At 33.0% G+C, this 21,796-nt stretch overlaps 3 protein-coding genes across 3 annotated transcripts; 2 read left to right on the forward strand and 1 right to left on the reverse strand.

Moving 5' to 3' along the window:
• Nucleotides 1-1,831: 1,831 nt before the first annotated feature.
• On the reverse strand, nt 1,832-3,203 carry LOC118646658. The gene has a single exon (XM_036290106.1). It carries the CDS (start codon nt 3,201-3,203, stop codon nt 1,992-1,994), a length of 1,212 nt encoding a protein of 403 aa, XP_036145999.1. The 3' UTR covers nt 1,832-1,991.
• A 130-nt stretch (nt 3,204-3,333) lies between these two features.
• Nucleotides 3,334-5,197, forward strand: LOC118646659. Its single transcript, XM_036290113.1, has one exon. It carries the CDS (start codon nt 3,334-3,336, stop codon nt 4,543-4,545), a length of 1,212 nt encoding a protein of 403 aa, XP_036146006.1. The 3' UTR covers nt 4,546-5,197.
• Nucleotides 5,198-5,916: 719 nt separating this feature from the next.
• LOC118646325 lies at nt 5,917-9,138 on the forward strand. The gene is made up of 2 exons (XM_036288985.1): nt 5,917-6,155; nt 7,406-9,138. The coding sequence occupies exon 2, from the start codon at nt 7,407-7,409 to the stop codon at nt 9,021-9,023; it is 1,617 nt and encodes a 538-aa protein (XP_036144878.1). The 5' UTR covers nt 5,917-6,155; nt 7,406; the 3' UTR covers nt 9,024-9,138.
• Nucleotides 9,139-21,796: the final 12,658 nt, after the last annotated feature.

Raw genomic sequence — 21,796 nt, forward strand, 5'->3', positions numbered from 1 at the left:
ATGCCGAGTTTATAAACAATTTTAGCAAACCGCGGAGGCGCGTCCTGCTGGGCGGACTTATCTCGCCACGTACTTACCGGTACTTGGCGATATTTCGGCCAAGTCGACTACTTTTAAATAAAAACTCATTAAATATTGAAAAAATGGTAAAATGGTACAGGACATTTTCAGTCAATTTAGTCTGCTATACTAGATGCAACTTACGTTAGCAGATTTTGAGCACAGCCTGCTATCAATTTTTGATAGCAAACAGACAATATTTAAGAAAAGATCTAATATATTTGATTGATTGATTAGATTTAATTAAATCGTGCTGCCAAATATATTAGATAATTTATTGATTGTTTAAATATGCACGATTCTCTTATATTGTACACGATGCACATATGAAAACAATAAGATTGAAGTCTTGTTAAAATAAATTCTGTATTTTTTAACTAAACTCTTTAAGAATCAGAATTTGTCAGAAGATTCCTGACAAAATTTGACCACTCTTCCGAATAACACAAAGCCAGAAATCATGTCACTCTAAGTAACATTAAAAATATATAAAATATATGAAGCTTTTAATAACACGGAAAGAACATGTAGAACACACAATAATGTATTTTTTCACTTACAAGGGAACGGACAGAACTGTCCCTCACCGATTTTAATGAGCTTTGGATATGTTGTAGAACATAAAAAAATATTAGACTCATATTTTTTTTTATCTGCGTATCTCGACGTTTAAGGGTTGAAACCACCCCTCGAAAATAACGCATTTTTTCGTTTTTTGCGAATATCTTTGAAAATATAAGGTTTATGAAAAAATGTTCTATATAAAAGTTTTATGGCATTTTATACTCTTTACAATAGTATATTTATATTTTTTAAAAATTTTAAACTTTTTAATTTATCCCACCCCCCACCCCCTTTTTTCAACATATAAAAAATTTTGTAAGGACAAAAATTAAAGAGCATTAAAAGCCGAATCCACCCATGTATAATAACATATGGGTTCCATCATTCTCAATTATTAGCAAAACGAGATAGTAATCTCGCGCTATAGGTGCCGCGCTAGAAGTAGTGTTGCGTTATTTCTTTAGTCGCGTCACACTCAATAACTGCCACTTCTGCGTATATTTTTATATTAAAACATAAAAATGGATTAATTTTAATTATATAATACGCAACGTATTACTCGATATAAAGCATAAATGTATATACAGGGTGGGCCATTTTAAAAAATACAGTCAATTTTCTCGTAAACTAAGCGAAATATCGAAAAATGGTTCAGACATGTGTTGCATGGTTTCGAAGGGGCTATAAGATGGTGCCATTGGTTTGACCTTGGATAATCATTTGAGGGTCACGTGAAGGTCACCTCAATTTTTTTAAATGGAACCCCCTATTTTTTATTACATATTCTTGTAGCTGACCTCGAGAGCTTTCCAAAACACTACAGTCAAATGTATTTTCATTGTGTACTTTTCGAGTTATAAAGCTCGAAAGTTGTAACATTTTGATAAAAATACAAAATATCTCTTAAAATATTCACTTTCCGATAGTCTTATTTTACATGCTCCGACTAATCAAGGCAAGATACGAACGCGGATCCAGCCAGTCAAGGCAAGATACGAACGCGGATCCAGCCAGTCAAGGCAAGATACGAACGCGGATCCAGCCAGTCAAGGCAAGATACGAACACTGATCCAGCCAGTCAAGGCAAGATACGAACACTGATCCAGCCAGTCAAGGCAAGATACGAACACTGATCCAGCCAGTCAAGGCAAGATACGAACACTGATCCAGCCAGTCAAGGCAAGATACGAACGCGGATCCAGCCAGTCAAGGCAAGATACGAACGCGGATCCAGCCAGTCAAGGCAAGATACGAACACGGATCCAGCCAGTCAAGGCAAGATCGTTGATGGTTCTGTCAACTAAAGTAAGATCAAGAAGAATCCCGCCACCGAAGGCAAAATCGAGAATGATCCAGTCAATAAAGATTTATCGAATCAATTGTTCGAAGTTGTCTCCATTGGCTTGGATACATAATGCCAACCTATCTTGGAAATGTCTTACTGTCTTGAGTAACATATCGCGCGTTATTCTTCTGCAAGCTTCTCGTATCCTTTCTATCATATTTTCTCTTGTTGTAGGCGTTTGCTCGTACACGACATTTTTCAGGTATCCCCATAAGAAAAAGTCGGGCGACGTCAGATCAGGAGATCGTGCAGGCCACGCGACGGGGCCACCTCGTCCAATCCATCTGTCATTATACGTTTCATTCAGGTAATCTCTCACATATCTTGTATAGTGAGGTGGCGCGCCATCGAGTTGTATCCATAACCTCTGGCGTGTTTGCAGGTCAACGTTTTCAAGTAATTGTGGTAAATCATCTCTAAGAAATGCCAGAAAGTTTTCTCCGTTGACATTTCCGTCAAAGAAATAGGGACCAATCAAATACCCATTCACAATTCCGCACCAAACATTGATACTCCAACGATTCTGATTATCTATTGGTCTATGCCAATGGGGATTAACATCTGACCAATAGTGACAATTATGCCTATTTAGCTCACCATTATTTTTAAATGTCGACTCATCAGAGAACATGACAAAATTGAAAAAATTTTGTTCAGCTCTGATCATTTGTTGTGCCCATTGACAAAATTGGATACGCAATTGCATATCCCTTTGACTCAGAGCTTGTGTCAACGTTATGTGGTAGGGATGGTATTTAAGTTTCTTCATAATCCTCCTAATTGTTGATCTTGGAATACCTAGTTCCCTTGCCAAAATCCGTTGACTAACATGAGGATTGAGATGAATTGCTGCCAGGAGCGTGACCACACGATTGTCATTTTCATCATACACATGATCTTTCCTTTTACGTTTGAGATCACCTTCACGAGCTCTTCGTTCGAGGTTTCGGATTAAAGCAGGATTGGGGTGTCTTTCCCTTTCAGGATACCGATCTCGGTAAACTCGCGAAGCTTCGTGATAATTTAAATGACATTCTCCAAGAATGAGAATAATATCAATGATCTCCGAGGGTGAATAGTCTGGAATTATTTTTTCCGTAGTTGCAAAATCCTTGAGCGATAATGAAGGGATACAATTGATAATTTGTATACAGATTTTTCCTTTAGTAAGTATAATAACCATTTGTGCATTATTATCATATCCCTCTGTATGTCCCTGTAAGATTATCACCATCTCCTTATCTGACGTCGCCCGACTTTTTCTTATGAATATACCTGAAATAACAACAACGTTGGCGTTTGCTTGTACACGACAATTTTCAGGTATATTCATAAGAAAAAGTCGGGCGACGTCAGATAAGGAGATGGTGATAATCTTACAGGGACATACAGAGGGATATGATAATAATGCACAAATGGTTATTATACTTACTAAAGGAAAAATCTGTATACAAATTATCAATTGTATCCCTTCATTATCGCTCAAGGATTTTGCAACTACGGAAAAAATAATTCCAGACTATTCACCCTCGGAGATCATTGATATTATTCTCATTCTTGGAGAATGTCATTTAAATTATCACGAAGCTTCGCGAGTTTACCGAGATCGGTATCCTGAAAGGGAAAGACACCCCAATCCTGCTTTAATCCGAAACCTCGAACGAAGAGCTCGTGAAGGTGATCTCAAACGTAAAAGGAAAGATCATGTGTATGATGAAAATGACAATCGTGTGGTCACGCTCCTGGCAGCAATTCATCTCAATCCTCATGTTAGTCAACGGATTTTGGCAAGGGAACTAGGTATTCCAAGATCAACAATTAGGAGGATTATGAAGAAACTTAAATACCATCCCTACCACATAACGTTGACACAAGCTCTGAGTCAAAGGGATATGCAATTGCGTATCCAATTTTGTCAATGGGCACAACAAATGATCAGAGCTGAACAAAATTTTTTCAATTTTGTCATGTTCTCTGATGAGTCGACATTTAAAAATAATGGTGAGCTAAATAGGCATAATTGTCACTATTGGTCAGATGTTAATCCCCATTGGCATAGACCAATAGATAATCAGAATCGTTGGAGTATCAATGTTTGGTGCGGAATTGTGAATGGGTATTTGATTGGTCCCTATTTCTTTGACGGAAATGTCAACGGGGAAAACTTTCTGGCATTTCTTAGAGATGATTTACCACAATTACTTGAAAACGTTGACCTGCAAACACGCCAGAGGTTATGGATACAACTCGATGGCGCGCCACCTCACTATACAAGATATGTGAGAGATTACCTGAATGAAACGTATAATGACAGATGGATTGGACGAGGTGGCCCCGTCGCGTGGCCTGCACGATCTCCTGATCTGACGTCGCCCGACTTTTTCTTATGGGGATACCTGAAAAATGTCGTGTACGAGCAAACGCCTACAACAAGAGAAAATATGATAGAAAGGATACGAGAAGCTTGCAGAAGAATAACGCGCGATATGTTACTCAAGACAGTAAGACATTTCCAAGATAGGTTGGCATTATGTATCCAAGCCAATGGAGACAACTTCGAACAATTGATTCGATAAATCTTTATTGACTGGATCATTCTCGATTTTGCCTTCGGTGGCGGGATTCTTCTTGATCTTACTTTAGTTGACAGAACCATCAACGATCTTGCCTTGACTGGCTGGATCCGTGTTCGTATCTTGCCTTGACTGGCTGGATCCGCGTTCGTATCTTGCCTTGACTGGCTGGATCAGTGTTCGTATCTTGCCTTGACTGGCTGGATCCGCGTTCGTATCTTGCCTTGACTGGCTGGATCCGCGTTCGTATCTTGCCTTGACTGGCTGGATCCGCGTTCGTATCTTGCCTTGATTAGTCGGAGCATGTAAAATAAGACTATCGGAAAGTGAATATTTTAAGAGATATTTTGTATTTTTATCAAAATGTTACAACTTTCGAGCTTTATAACTCGAAAAGTACACAATGAAAATACATTTGACTGTAGTGTTTTGGAAAGCTCTCGAGGTCAGCTACAAGAATATGTAATAAAAAATAGGGGGTTCCATTTAAAAAAATTGAGGTGACCTTCACGTGACCCTCAAATGATTATCCAAGGTCAAACCAATGGCACCATCTTATAGCCCCTTCGAAACCATGCAACACATGTCTGAACCATTTTTCGATATTTCGCTTAGTTTACGAGAAAATTGACTGTATTTTTTAAAATGGCCCACCCTGTATATAACAAAATTAGCATATATATACGTATGTGCCTACGTACATTTTCATTGTTACAAATGCGAAAATAAATTAATATGAAGCAAAATATTTTTTAACATTTATAACTGCAAATACAATATAACAAAATATATAATATCAAGAGGAAAATATAAAATATAAACTGCTATTATATAAATATAATAACTATTTGCATAATTATATTATTTACACTATATGCACGTAGCACGCTCTGATAATAAAGATAATATAAGTATATAATTTAATTTAATTTGAAGTTTAAAAATACATTTATACGGATGTATATATACATTTTGCATACGACACGGACAAATAACTTTAATATCACTGTTGATAAAGGGACCGGTTGTTTTCGCGCAAGCGCATCACGTGAGGCTTCAGTAAAATATCTATTAGTAATAGGAAGGAGATCTTTGATCATACATCTTGCACATGACACTAACGTATAAATATAGCAACAGTGATAGACAGATCGGTTGTTCTCGCGCAGGCGTGAGGCTTCAATAAAGCATCTATTAGTAATAGGAAGGAGATATTTGATCCCCATACAATTTTTTGCAAATTTATAAAGACGTGAACACATTTCACATATTAAACACGCATGTATATTTTCTCGTATTAAATAGAATAATTTATAAATATTGTATTTTATTTGATAAATACTGGTAAGATTTTTTGCAAAATTGTATGGGGACCAAACATCTCCTTCCTATTACTAATAGATACTTTATTGAAGCCTCACGCCTGCGCAAGAACAACCAATCCGTCTATCATTGTTGCTAAATTTATACGCCGGTGTCGTGTGCAAAATGTATTGCATATATACATTCGTATAAATATATAAAGGAGAAGCTGCCGTTTCAGTTCGTAGTTGGTAATGTGAACAAGTATATTGGATAGTGTATTGTCACAAGTATTGTTCTTTCGTGAACATGTAAGTATCTGCTTTTAATTTATTACTCTTTACTCTCTTAATGTGTGCCGTTTAATTCTGTCATTGTCATTCATTTTTTGTCATCTTTCATATTATTCTCCGATTTCATATTTCTAAAAAAATTATTTTTTAGAGCAATTTTCATAACAATAAATGTTGTAATTGATGTTGTGATTAATTCTACATATTTTTTGTAATCATCTGTATTAGCACAACTATTTCGTTTACAAAATTATTTTTTATTTACTTTAAATGTCAAATATTTATTTTAATGTCTTGACTGTAGTCTCCCTATAATTATTATTCAGTTTTAATGACTTAATTCATTTTGACTTATTATTTTTTTTTTATCAAGAGAGTTTGAAACGACATAACTATCATAGAAACTCTAGTAGAAATATTTTTACAATTTTTTACGCAAAAAATGCGAAGACTACAATTTTTTATGATTTAACTATAACTTTGTACAATACATCTACTTCATTTTTATGTCAAACAACGCGATTTGGGCCATGTTTATAATTTTTCATAGATTTACGTAGAAAAATTTATGGAAAACTGCAAACATCTATGAAAATTTACAAACATTTATGAAAAATTACAAACATCTATGAAAAGTATAATTTTTCGTAGATGCGTTGTAATATTATAGAAAATTACAATTTTCTATGCAAATCTATAAAATATTACAAGCATGGCCCAAATCGCGTTGTTTGACATACAAATAATGTATCGTACAAAGTTGTAATTATATCATAAAAATTGTGGTGTTTGCATTTTTTGCGTAAAAAATTTAAAAAATATTTTTATTAGTGGTATTAACGTATTCAATTCTAATATTAGATATGTTGTAAAAATATAAAAATAATGATAAAAATATTATAAGTATATATATTACATGCGATCATAAAAATATTCGTAAAATGTTGTAGATAGTTGTGAATAGTTGTGATTTTTACAACAATGTACAACTTCTACAATTAATTACGTCGCTCATGAAAGTGCTCGTAAAAAATTGTAGAAACTCAAAAATACTATATTAATTACAAATTGTCATGAATTTTTACAATTTTTATTAATTTGTAGAAAGTTTTGATTTGTTGTAAAAAATTTTAATTTTTTATAGAAATGCATAAAAAATTGTAAAAATATTTCCACCAGGGAAGACAATTCTATTTATTGATTATGAAGTGTATTATTTTTTACATATAATAAAAGATTGAGATATATATTTAATTTTAATATTTCAGAATGCTGCAATTTAATCCATATAATGTGATATTTTTACTCGCTATAACTTTCAATGGTTTGGATTATCCGAACACTCCGATAACATCGCAGGAAAGACGAGTGAATGAAAAAATTGAACATATGCTATTAGAAATAAAAAATGAAGAACAATTTCAATTAGAAGAGGAAGAAACTTTAGATTTTTATGATGAGTATGAGGTGCCAGAAGCGGAAAAAGTTGATTTATTAGAAGCGGATGAAGAAAAAATCTATTTTCCAGAAGAAGTTATTTGTGATTCAGTTGAAAAAACAATATCAAATGACTATAAGAGGCAAGCTGTGGAATACTGGAAAAGTGGTAAGACAAAACCAAGATCGCTTGAAGGAGTTAAGCAAAAATTTAGACAAGTTACATCGATACGACAATTACGACGATGGGAAAACTATTTCATCCAAGGTGGTAGTAGGCCAGAAAAATTAAAAAAAATTTCTCAATACACATTAGACCATTTTAATGAAGCACTTGAAAGAAAAATCATCATTCATGACATTGACATCGCTCGATGGGCTTCTCAAGCACAAAATGAAGAAAATGTGGCAGGATTTAAAGCTTCAGAGAAATGGGTACAAAGATTTAAAAAAGCACATAATATTGTATCTAGAAAAATAACAAAATTTGTTACAAAAAAGTCTCTATTATCAAAACCTGATTTAGAAAATAAATGCGAGACATTTATTGCAAACGTAAAATATTATATTAATCGATTTGGCGTGGAAAATATTTATAATTCAGATCAGAGTGGATTTCAGTTAGAATTTCATTCTGGTCGTACTTTAGCTCAAAAAGGTATTAAAAACGTAGAATCTACAGTACAGTCTATATCAGCAACCACGCATAGCTATACAATTCAACCGACTATTTCGGCTGATGGTAGATTATTATCACCTCTTTTCATAGTATTAAAAGAAATTACAGGAACATTTGGTCCGAGAGTACAAGAAACATTATTCAACGCGCCTAATATCTTTGTTACGGCTTCAAAGTCAGGCAAATTAACATCAAATCATGTAAAAACTTGGCTAAAGGAAGTATTTTTTCCGAATGTCGGGCCACAATCAGTATTGTTGTTAGATTCGTGGAGTGGACATTGTCCTAACATAGTTTCAGAAACTAAACCAGATTCTGCAACAGATATTGTTTTCCTAACTATTCCAGCCGGTACAACGGGAAAAATACAGCCATTAGACGTATACGGATTTCGATTGTGGAAGAATTTCATTAAATACTTTTCTGATACTATTATGTTGTTAAATCTGGCTTTAGATCTTCATAATAGAAATAATATCTTGAAATTACAATCATTAACACACCATCAATTCTCGTCGCCCAGGTTTCAAAATATATTTAAATATGCGTGGACTAAAAGTGGGTACGTAGAGAATGCATACGATGAATACCTGCAAGTTATACCGATAGAATTTGAAACACCAGTAGACTTTTGTTTTAAAAAGAATTCTAAAGTAAAATGCGATCTTTGTGACGAAATAGCCATTATAACTTGTTCTTGGTGTAGAAAATCGCTTTGTATAACACATTTTTTCCACGAACATCATCTTTGTAATGAATATGTGCCATAAATATAAGACATTTATAAACATGTTTGGTAAGATTTTAGCAGTTTTCCTTACCCATGCAATAAATATTGGTATTCTTTTATTTCTGTTTAATAAAAATTTTATATTGGTAAAATTATATTTGTAACAATTATTTCAACCTCTTTTCACTTTTCCTTTATTTATACTTTCATTTTTATTTAATAATATTTTTTAATTAATATTTCAAACTTATTAAATTATATATTATATTATCTTTATTATCAGAGCGTGCTACGTGCATATAGTGTAAATAATATAATTATGCAAATAGTTATTATATTTATATAATAGCAGTTTATATTTTATATTTTCCTCTTGATATTATATATTTTGTTATATTGTATTTGCAGTTATAAATGTTAAAAAATATTTTGCTTCATATTAATTTATTTTCGCATTTGTAACAATGAAAATGTACGTAGGCACATACGTATATATATGCTAATTTTGTTATATATATACATTTATGCTTTATATCGAGTAATACGTTGCGTATTATATAATTAAAATTAATCCATTTTTATGTTTTAATATAAAAATATACGCAGAAGTGGCAGTTATTGAGTGTGACGCGACTAAAGAAATAACGCAACACTACTTCTAGCGCGGCACCTATAGCGCGAGATTACTATCTCGTTTTGCTAATAATTGAGAATGATGGAACCCATATGTTATTATACATGGGTGGATTCGGCTTTTAATGCTCTTTAATTTTTGTCCTTACAAAATTTTTTATATGTTGAAAAAAGGGGGTGGGGGGTGGGATAAATTAAAAAGTTTAAAATTTTTAAAAAATATAAATATACTATTGTAAAGAGTATAAAATGCCATAAAACTTTTATATAGAACATTTTTTCATAAACCTTATATTTTCAAAGATATTCGCAAAAAACGAAAAAATGCGTTATTTTCGAGGGGTGGTTTCAACCCTTAAACGTCGAGATACGCAGATAAAAAAAAATATGAGTCTAATATTTTTTTATGTTCTACAACATATCCAAACACTCCAAAGCTCATTAAAATCGGTGAGGGACAGTTCTGTCCGTTCCCTTGTTAGTGTAATAGATAACACACCACCATGTTCTAAAAATATAATTATAATTAAATTTTGTAATGTATTAAAAAAGGAATGATATTTTTCAAATTATTTAAATTTATTAACACTAAGTAAAATCTGAAAAAGTGAGTAAAATTAAAGAGAATTAATTACGTTATCTGTCATGAAGTTCAAATTCAGCAACAAGAGTTTATGGCTGTTGACACATATTTCATGTTTTGTGCATTTCATCCATTACTTTCCTGATATCATTTTACATTTTGCTAATTTTACATCTTGCAAAACAAACACTTTGTGCAATACACATACATATGTTTTAAAAATATAACTTTAATACACATAAATTTTTTGATAAAATTAAAATATAAAGGTGTTGCTTTCATAATTAAAATCGAGTAAGTTTTGAAAAGAATTAATAATTATGTTTCAGTAATAACAATTCATTTCTGTTAAAATATTCTTCATTTTTTGTAACTGCATTAGGTACAGTTTGATCTACACAATTCTCTTCGCAAAATAAAGTATAAACTAAGTTATATCAGCAACATTAAAAAATAAAATCACATAAATTTGATTAAATTTTGGAATTATACACAATATATAACATAACACTTTACACCCATTCACTGAATTACAAATATACAAGACAAATTAAAAACAAATATGATTATCTAAACATATGTTTCAAAAAAGTTATATTTTTTCTTCAACAAATGATTAATCAAGCTGCAATGTTGATGACTTCGTTACATTGCACAAGATTCAGATAGCGGAGACAATAATGATAATCTCATGCTGAAATGAATCCCATGTATTGTAACTGCATGGATTCTTTTGTAATTCCTGTGGCCACTTCTTCAATATTATTTAAATTAACACAGTTGTGAATATCACCTCACTTGTGACAATATATATTTAATAAAATGCAAATATAATTTCAAAAATATAAAGCACAGCACTTTAATTGTTACAAATATCGATAATTATTTAGTTTAAACACGTCACCTCAAATACCTCGAGATATTAATCGTTAAAGTTGGCGAATATTCAGGTTATGAAACCTGTCATGCCCACGAAAAGTAACGACGCGAACATGCTTCACGACCATGTGCGCACGCTCGGTGACCACGTACATTCTATGATCATTGGCCTGTCCTTTTTAGCTGCACTGCTGCACTGGTGCAATAAGTTAAATAGGCCTGGGGCTCGATTCTTGAATTCATTCGCAAGAAAACGTATGCGCAAATACCCTCTCTAACAGAAAAGTTGCAAGTTTATTGGTTAAAAGCCATACAATAGCCAATAAATTTTCAACTTTTCTATAAGAACAGAATTTGCAAATATGTTTCTCTTGCAAATGAATTCAAGAATCGAGCCCCTGTTCTTTTTAGCTGCACTGCTGCACTGGTGCAATAAGTTAAAATGAGAAAAAATATATTTGTTTCACTTTAACTTGTTGCACCAGTGCACCAGTGCAGCTAAAAGAAACAGGCCAAATGAGAAAAGAAAAAATATATTTGTCTCACTTTAACTTGTTGCACCAGTGTAGCTAAAATGAACAGGTCACATGGGTCTATTTGGGACACATGCCCCGACATGCTTCTATTCACTCCAACGCACTCCAATCCAATACGTTGATTCCGATGACACCAGCCTATTAGAGTGCGTTGGAGTGAGTAGGAGCTACTGAAATATAGCTCTAGTTTACACCGAGCACTTGGTACGCGTATTAAGTAGTGAATTTAAGTTGATCAGCCAATCATTGAACACATTCACTAGTTATTTACTATTTGATACGCGTACCAAGTGCTTGGTGTAAACTAGGTCATAGGCCCAATCTACAATAGGCTGCGTTCCGATATTCACTACCAGGGGCTCGATTCTTGAATTTGTGACGATACGTCACTAGTCCCGGGCCGATCATCCGCCCCACCACGGGACTTGGCGTCTACGGACGCCCCTCCCGACAGTCTAGTATCCCCCGTCGGGAACCGATCCCACCACGCTACTGGGAGCGCGTGGGGATCGCCCCGACGGGTATAAAAGCCGAGCTCGATCGGGATCGAAGACCAGTCCCGTCCTGTCGACTGAGTAGGTCTCCGGACCACTCTGACGCCCGGTTCTCGCCGGCATTCGACTATCCTTGCATCCGCCGACGAAGCAGGCCACCTGGCCGTTTCGCTGCCCGGTTCTCGCCGGCATTCGGCTATCCTCGTCGTGCCAACAGAGCAGGCCACCTGGCCGTTCTGCCGCCTGGTTCTCGCCGGCATTTGGCCATCCTTGTATCCGCCGACGGAGCAGGCCACTAGGCCGTTCTGCCGCCCGGTTCTTGCCGGCATTCGGCTCTCCTTGTATCCGCCGACGGAGCAGGCCACCTGGCCGTTTCGCTGCCCGGTTCTTGCCGGCATTCGGCCATCCCTGGCGTCCTTTACAGGGCCGGTTACTTGGCCGCCCTGCCCGCCCGGTTCTTGCCGGCGAATACGCTTCGCGACCGCGTTGAAGGTGCTGCGCACTAGCGCGCTCCCGCCCGACCGACGACATTAGGTTAAGTTGTATATACCCGCATAGGATAAGTAGCATATAAGGTAGCTTAAGGATCATGTAAGATAGGCTAAGCTTTATAATAAAGATCTATTAATTTAACATCGGTGTGCGCAAGTTGGTTTCCCCCCTTCTCTCGAATCCTGGTACCCGGCGAGCCTGTCCGAGGCGTTCGGGAAAGGCGAACCGTCACAAATTCATTCGCAAGAGAAACGTATTCGCAAATTCTGTTCTTACAGAAAAGTTAGAAATTTATTGGCTATCGTATGGCTATTAACCAATAAACTTACAACTTTCTGTTAGAGCGAGTATTTGCGTATACGTTTCTCTTGCAAATAACTTCAAGAATCGGGCCCCAGGTGCTCGATTCTTGAAATCATTCGCAAAAAAACGTATGCGCAAATACCCGCTCTAACAGAAAAGTTGCAAGTTTATTGGTTAATAGCCATACGATAGCCAATAAATTTCTAACTTTTCTGTAAAAACAGAATTTGCGAATACGTTTCTCTTGCGAATGAATTCAAGAATCGAGTCCCTGTACTGAAATTCTATAATGTATGATCTAGTTTACACCGAGCACTTGGTACGCGTATCAAATAGTAAATAACTAGTGAATGTGTTTAATCATTGGCTGATCAGCTTAAATTCACTACTTGATACGCGTACTAAGTGCTCGGTGTAAACTAGAGCTATGTGACGTAAACTATAGATTTTCAGTACTGGGGCCCGATTCTTGAAGTCATTCGCAAGAGAAACGTATACGCAAATACTCGCTCTAACAGAAAGTTGTAAGTTTATTGGTTAATAGCCATACGATAGCCAATAAATTTCTAACTTTTCTGTAAGAACAGAATTTGCGAATACGTTTCTCTTGCGAATAAATTCAAGAATCGAGCCCCTGGCAGTGAATATCGGAACGCAGCCATAGTGTAGTAAGCCTTATGCCATAAGGAATTAACCAATTATATTCGATTATTCTTCTCATATTCGATTATAATTGGTCAATTTCTTATGGCGTAAGGCTTACTACACCTACTGTATATCCGGCCTAAGACCGGCTTTTCATAGGCTCGGAAAACGGAATCGAAATGAGCGGATCACCAATCAGCAGGACCGTTTTGACGGAATTAGTAAAAGGGTTCTATCAAAACGATCTCGTGATTGGTGATCCGCTCGTTCCGATTCCGTTTTCCGAGCCCATAGGGAGCCGGCTTGAGCCTTGTTCGTTTTGTCTGTTCAGGGGTGTTATTCCGTAACCACTTAACGACAACTATCGATGTCGTTAAGTGTCTTCGCGCACGTATTTTGATATATGAAAAATATGTATTTCAGTGGCTCTTACTTACTTCAATGCACACTAATGGCGTTTTTGATCAGTGTTGGGTTAACCCTTTTCAGTTTCTTTTGCTCTAGAACTGGCCAATCACAGTTATTCCCTTCTTCTTCAGAATGGCTGTGATTGGTCTTATGACGTCATTAATCGCTCCCGGAGCGATTAACCCAGGCCGGTCGAAAACGCTATATAAGCTGGTGTCATCGGAATCAACGTATTGGAGTGCGTTGTGGTGAATAGGAGCATGTCGGAGCATGACGCGAACAGATTCATGTAGCCTTTTCATTTTAGCTGCACTGATGCAACAAGTTATGGAGGCTGTTCTTTATCGCTGCACTGCTGCATTGGTGCAATAAACTAGAATAAGACAAAAATATTTTTTCCCCATTCTAACTTATTGCACCAGTGCAGCAGTGCAGCTAAAAAGGACAGGCCAATGATCATAGAATGTACGTGGTCACCGAGCGTGCGCACATGGTCGTGGAGCATGTTCGCGTCGTTACTTTTCGTGGGCATGACAGGTTTCATAACCTGAATATTCGCCAACTTTAACGATTAATATCTCGAGGTATTTGAGGTGACGTGTTTAAACTAAATAATTATCGATATTTGTAACAATTAAAGTGCTGTGCTTTATATTTTTGAAATTATATTTGCATTTTATTAAATATATATTGTCACAAGTGAGGTGATATTCACAACTGTGTTAATTTAAATAATATTGAAGAAGTGGCAACAGGAATTACAAAAGGATCCATGCAGTTACAATACATGGGATTCATTTCAGCATGAGATTATCATTATTGTCTCCGCTATCTGAATCTTGTGCAATGTAACGAAGTCATCAACATTGCAGCTTGATTAATCATTTGTTGAAGAAAAAATATAACTTTTTTGAAACATATGTTTAGATAATCATATTTGTTTTTAATTTGTCTTGTATATTTGTAATTCAGTGAATGGGTGTAAAGTGTTATGTTATATATTGTGTATAATTCCAAAGTTTAATCAAATTTATGTGATTTTATTTTTTAATGTTGCTGATATAACTTAGTTTATGACTATACTTTATTTTGCGAAGAGAATTGTGTAGATAAAACTATACGGAATGCAGTTACAAAAAATGAATATTTTAACAGGAATGAATTGTTATTATTGAAACTTAATTACTAATTCTTTTCAAAACTTACTCGATTTTAATTTTAAATGTTACATATGTATGCACATATGGTATATAAGTATGTAATATATTGATAATTGTTTTAATTAGAAGATTTTGTAACCAAACTTACTTATTATTATTATATCAAGCATAATATTATTTAATTATTTCTTCTATAGATATAAAAATAATAATGTCACAGTTATTAGAAAGGAATGAAATAGTCCTTACAATGACTACAGATTCATCATCCAGCTCCGCTAATACCAGTTCAAGTTCCTCTGACAGTCTTAGTGAGATAATGAATTCCACTAACGAATCTAATACATCTTTCTTAAGTAATGAAGTTGAAGATGATATATTAGTATTGTTCGTTTTGTCTGTTCTGGATCTACTCGGAGCAAACCCAAGCAGACCAATGCACTCTAATAGGTTGGCATCATCGGAATCAACCTATTAGATTGATTCCGATGATGCCAACCTATTAGAGTGCATTGGTCTGCTTGGGTTTGCTCCGAGTAGATCCAGAACAGACAAAACGAACAATACTAATATATCATCTTCAACAGACCGTTGGTCTGCTTGGGTTTGCCCCAACTAGACCCAGAACAGACAAAATGAACAAGGCTATTGTTTCCATTGTATCAACTTCTTATGCATGGAAGAAGACGTAGCAAGACTTCCTCAACACTGTCCATTTATATAGTGATGCTGTATTTAAAGAGTACTTTAGATTATATAGACATACAGCATATCTTCAAATAGGTATATAAAATATGTATTATTTACATTGTGTATTATTTAAGGCTAATCAACATTTTTTTAAGGCTAATGCCATATTTATTTTTATACTTGCAGACATGCTGCAGCAGAGTAATTCTATCCCATCCCATTCTTCTGCGTAAAATCCCTGCTGAGTAGAGTTTCCTTATATTCCTTTGGTATATTGCAAATACTGAGCCATTACGAACTTTGGGAGATAGATTTAATGTATCTATATGCTCATTTTTTCATATAATACACCGTGTTATGGAATTGATATTATCTAGACTGGATGAAGAAATAAAATGGCCAGAGCCCTGGTGAAAATGTAAAATCGGAGCGTAAGTCGAATGTAAAGGGAGAGTAATAAAAGCGTTAACAAACCTTCTACGAAGCGTAAATTGAAACAATGAAATGTAGAAGCGTTAACATTTCTTTTACATTTCGGTGTTTCAATTTACACTTCGTAGAAAGTTTGTTAATGCTTCTATTACTCTCGCTTTACATTCGACTTACGCTATGATTTTACATTTTCACCAGGGAGAGAAATGATGCCATCCTCGTAATATCTCAAAAGTTCGAGGCAAAACGATAAAAAGTGTATCGGAGCAATAGATTATACGCATATCGCAATTCGATGGCCTATTGATTACTCTAGAGACTATTGCAATAGAAAAGTTTTTCTCTATCGTGTTACAAGGTGTTGTAGATGTAGATATGAAGTTCACAAATATTTATTGTGGAGAACTGGGTTCACTGCACCGCACGTGTTCTAAGAAGATCGTTACTCTATGATATCGTTACTGCTCAAAATGGCATGGAAAACATATTTCCTAATGAAACATGCATAATAGGAGATTCAGCCTACCCACTACTACCATGGCTAGTTTCACCATTTAAAAATAACGGACATTTAACCGTACAGCAGTCTGAATTTAATTTCTTACTCTTCCACACGGATGTCAATAAAGAGAACTTTTGGGTATTTAAAAGGACGTTTTCGTCGTTTGAGATTTTTATAATTACCTGATATTCAATTTATTCCAAAATTAATAACAGCCATTTGTATTATGCATAACATTACTATAAAAGAAAATGATGAAAACAAATTCTTGGCTGATTTTAATGACGTTCTCGTAGATAATATTGCAGAAAACAAATATGAGATTAACGATCTACATGCTAGATATAGAAATAGGAATAATTTAATAGATCAAAGAATGCAGATGTTCCGTGAGCTGTTTCCAGAATAGTATATAAAGATTTCTAAGAGTAGTCGTGTATATTTTTATATTTTTGTGCGTTTTATATAATCTGTATCTTTTAACTTTTAGAGTAAAACTATAAAAAAATAAATATTTGTATATCTTGATAAACATGGTATATTTATTTTTACCATAATCTTTACAAAAATATTGCTCATATTACTTACATACATAAATCTATATAAAATGAAACATTTCGTATCTGAGAACTTTTTTGATTATGCTTAACGTATTGAAGTTGCAGTCGGCAATTTATTTCCCATAATAAAAGGTCGGGACATCCATTAAAATTCACCCTGTATATATACCTGCATTATTTAAATAAATTAATAAACTGCAAAATAATTGTAAACTATTTTGTAAAGAACCAAGTAAAATATGAAGGTATTACCGAGATAAAATATACATATACGTTTGGTCCAACTCTGTAGGCTTCTCTTGAGCGATATCTCTATCTTGTTTCTTTAAGTTGTGCAATATATTGAAAATATAAGCTAATATTGAAAGGCAAAATCAAGATATAAGTACTATAAATTTGTACATCACAATATAGCATCACATGCGTAATACAGAACAGCACTATTACTAAGTGCTATTACTAAGAAATTATAAATAAAATAAAAATATATTTTAAACCATTCTACAAAGCTTAACTCTCCCATTGCATATTATAATATAAATTCAATGAATATAAACTGCAGGAACGTTTTCAATAAACATAAATGGCTTGAATATATAAATTCAATAAAGTTGGAATTGCATATGCACAGAAAAACTTAATTGCAATTAAAGTATCATGTACCCAATATCATTCTTCAAAAATATTAGCCTTCAACAAAATCATAATCATTAGTCGAAGTCTGTAAAAGAAAAAAAAGAATTAATTTTTCTTTATTAAATATTTTGCACGATTATAAAATTTGACTAATATTGATTTTATAAAATTGATTTGTTAAATAAGAATTAAAATTGAAAATTTTATTCAAGAATTTGAAAACAAAATGACTATTAATTTAATAAAATTTTAAATCATTAAAAATTTTTCATGTTTGTTAAATGACTCATAAATTACACGAATTTAATTATAAGCTACTCCTATTAATTGAAGTTACTAATACCTTATTCAGTTATGTAACAAATAATCATTGAATTCTCCTGCAAAGTTTAAAGGACATGCAAAATAAAATTTGTAAAATTAAAGCTTACATGTTTTCGCAAAACTTTTTGAGCATTATGAATCCATGATTTGATTTGTGGTGATGTGCGTTGACATAGAACTGGATATTTATTTCTAACATGTTGAATCTCTTTTAAAGTTGGCAAAGTACAGTTCTCCATATTTTTTGCAAATACTTTCAGCACAGTATCTTTTTCTTTCTTAGTCCACCGTATTCGTTTGGTTTTCCCATACGGAGATGCTTCAATAAAACAGTATTTTTTTATGTATACATATATATATGTAAAAATAATTAAAAAATGAAATATATAGAAAAATAAGTAAATCTTTTATATAATGTACTTAATTATAATATTATATTTTAAATAATATAAGGTTCTATTTATTGTTTAGTTAGCATATGAACTAGTAATTATACTGTTTTACTTTAATTTTGGCAACAATAATGTAAGCAAATAGGTTAATAAATCTTCTTGATGAGTATACTATTTATTTAAGAAATTTATCTTTTAAATGCGTCATCAGTAATTAAGTTTTATCAGAAAGTACATGTAGCAAATAAACAATTTAATTATAATTAACGGTTTTACTATAATGTAAGCCACAAATTTTGTGAAAAAATATTTAAGAAAATTAAACATTTAAACTTCATCTTTTATAATATAAATCAATACAAAATGCTTACTAGAACGTTTTCGTTTGCTTCCTTGTTTTTTATTTGTTGTCTCTTCTAATGATGTATCAGATGATATTGCAATATCTAAAATTTAGGGCACATTATTATACACTTATGTTCACATATAAGAAATGCATGATACAAAAGGTAATATTAAACATTAAACAATAATTATTTTTACAAAACTATAGATAATTACAAAATGCACCAATTGTTTGATAAGTATATTAAATACTTTAAATAGTAATATATTTATTAAGCATATTAATTATTAATTTTGGCAACAATAATATAAACTAATAGATTAATAAGTCTTCATGATGAGTATTTTGTACCCAGTTAAAAATATAAGTTTTTGTGTAACGTGCATGTTGTATAATGTAACGTAATATTTAATGTACATATTGATATGTTACATTATGTTTGGTGGATTCTTCTAATTGTTAATAATGCATATATAAGCTAATATTCTTAAATGATACAAAATACTCATCACGAAAATGCTTATTAATCTATCAAAGTTTCAATAGAAATTTTTTATTTAGTACACGTATCAAACAGTCAATTTACTGTATAATAAAATAGCACTATATAATATAAACTGCAAATATTATGGAAAAATATTTAAAAAGTTAAACATTCATCATACTTTATCTCTTAGAAAATTCAATATAAAATATTTACCAGAACGTTCTTGTTTATTTCCTTGATTTTTATTTGTTATCCACTCTAATGATGTATCGGACGATATTGTATCTAAAATTGGGAGTAAATATTTTTACATTCTGTTAACCTTACACACTATTAAGAAATGTATACACGGAGAGAATTTTCTCTTAAAAATTACTCTGAAAATTGTGGTAATCGTGAAACAATATAAAGAATTTTACTATACTTCTAACAAAATTTACTAAAACTTTGCCAAATTTTATTAAAATTTTAGTAAGTTTTGTTAAAAGTATAATAAAATTCTTCAAAGTTCACGTTGTCTCACAATTACCACGATTTTCAAGATAATTTTTAAAAGAAAATTCTCTGCGTGTAATGCAATACAATATTAAATATTAAACAGTTAAGGATTTGTTTTTTGAAAAACAATAATGTGTTCTGTCAATAATTAACTTGAACTATGACGTACGTATATTCTTGTAATTATTTTTATACATTCTGTATTTTTAAGTAATTATTTGAATTTTTTGTCGCTCTATTTGTAACTTCTAAGGTAAGCATAAAATGCAATATAAATTACTCTTATTCGATTTATATTTAAAACTAACACAGTCACAGCTTATACATTGGATACAACAAAATTTTAATTAAAGATTTTAGCATTGCATCTGTTATTTTGCATTTTATAATTGGAATTCCAGAAAAGAAAATAATTAAACATCTTTGCTTTTTTTAGTAAACTACAATTTTAGTAAACTACAATCGACACATTTTAGAATGTAATTGCATTTTTTACATACTTAAAAATAAATCTTCCTCCTCTATTTCACTGTTATCATTATTATCTGAATTAGATTCATTATCATTTATTTTTCCATCATTATTAGATGTGGATGCATTATCTTTATTTCCTTGAACTGCTTCTAAAAATCGAGATATTTTGAGAATGTCTCTAGCAGGAAGTGGTTGCCTGTAATGTTCTTTATGCACCTTGACCGCGTGACCCATGAAATTGGCAAGGTCAGACACATCAGCATCGTTTAAATTGAACCGAGTGCAGTGTGTCGCTACATGTTTCCTTAACGTTGTTCCACGTAAGGTATTCGCGTCTTTCGGATTACACTCGTCTGCAAATTTTCGCATCAATTTACAGGCTTTAAGGTGTCTAGATCTGCTATCTTTATTGCCAGGCAATCCGAATATATAAGGATTTTTGTTTGAAACTCCCGCTTTTTTTCGATATTGTAATAATAAATTAATACACTCAAAAATTTCAATTGTTATTAAAACAGGCACTGAACGTCCTCTTTTTCCTCTAATACAGAACCTAATATATTTTTCTGCTATTTCTTTATTTTGCTGTGATAATGTTTCATAAAAATCATTACACATATCTTTATCTAACTTTTCATAGCTTTGAAAATCTTCGATGAGTGTACGCTCGATTTCACCTGCGCGTCGTCTGTTAAATAATTGCATTTCAATTAATGTTGTTTCTGCTAAACAAAGCCAATTTTTAGGTGTAAAAGACTCTTTTAAGGCGTTATAAGCTTCGAGTCTCTTTTCTCTCAAATATCTATTCAAAGTTTGAATATCATCTAATGACGGCAGGCGTATTTTCTTGTGTCTTTTATTAGTTGATTGCGTTTCTGCAACAGTTGTGTTTACACTAGTTCCTATATCAACAACGAGCAGTTTCAAAAAATCCTTAACTAATCTTTTATTTTCCATATCTTCTTTTTTTATACATTCTGTAATTAAGAGATTCCCTACATGTTTTATCAATGTTGACAAATTAGCAGCGACCGCTGGAGCTTTATAAATTTTTTCGTTTTCATTATATCCAGCAACAGTATTAATAGCGGAAATGCAATCATCATAAATCTTGGGGTGATAGACCGATTTGAAGTCACTAACATTATTATTGATTTCCCTTAGTGCTAAAAGGAAACGGCCAAGAAGTCGTAGACGTGCACGAATCATGTCGTGATGATGCTGTGCTTTATATTTATTACACAATTTGTTTCCATATAAAATTATAAGTTCGTCATACCTTATTGCTCGTACTATTTCATCTTCTCGTAGTACAGGAAAAACTGTATTTTTTAAAGTA

This window comes from Monomorium pharaonis, chromosome 1, assembly GCF_013373865.1.
Source record: "Monomorium pharaonis isolate MP-MQ-018 chromosome 1, ASM1337386v2, whole genome shotgun sequence".
Lineage (NCBI taxonomy): Eukaryota > Metazoa > Arthropoda > Insecta > Hymenoptera > Formicidae > Monomorium > Monomorium pharaonis.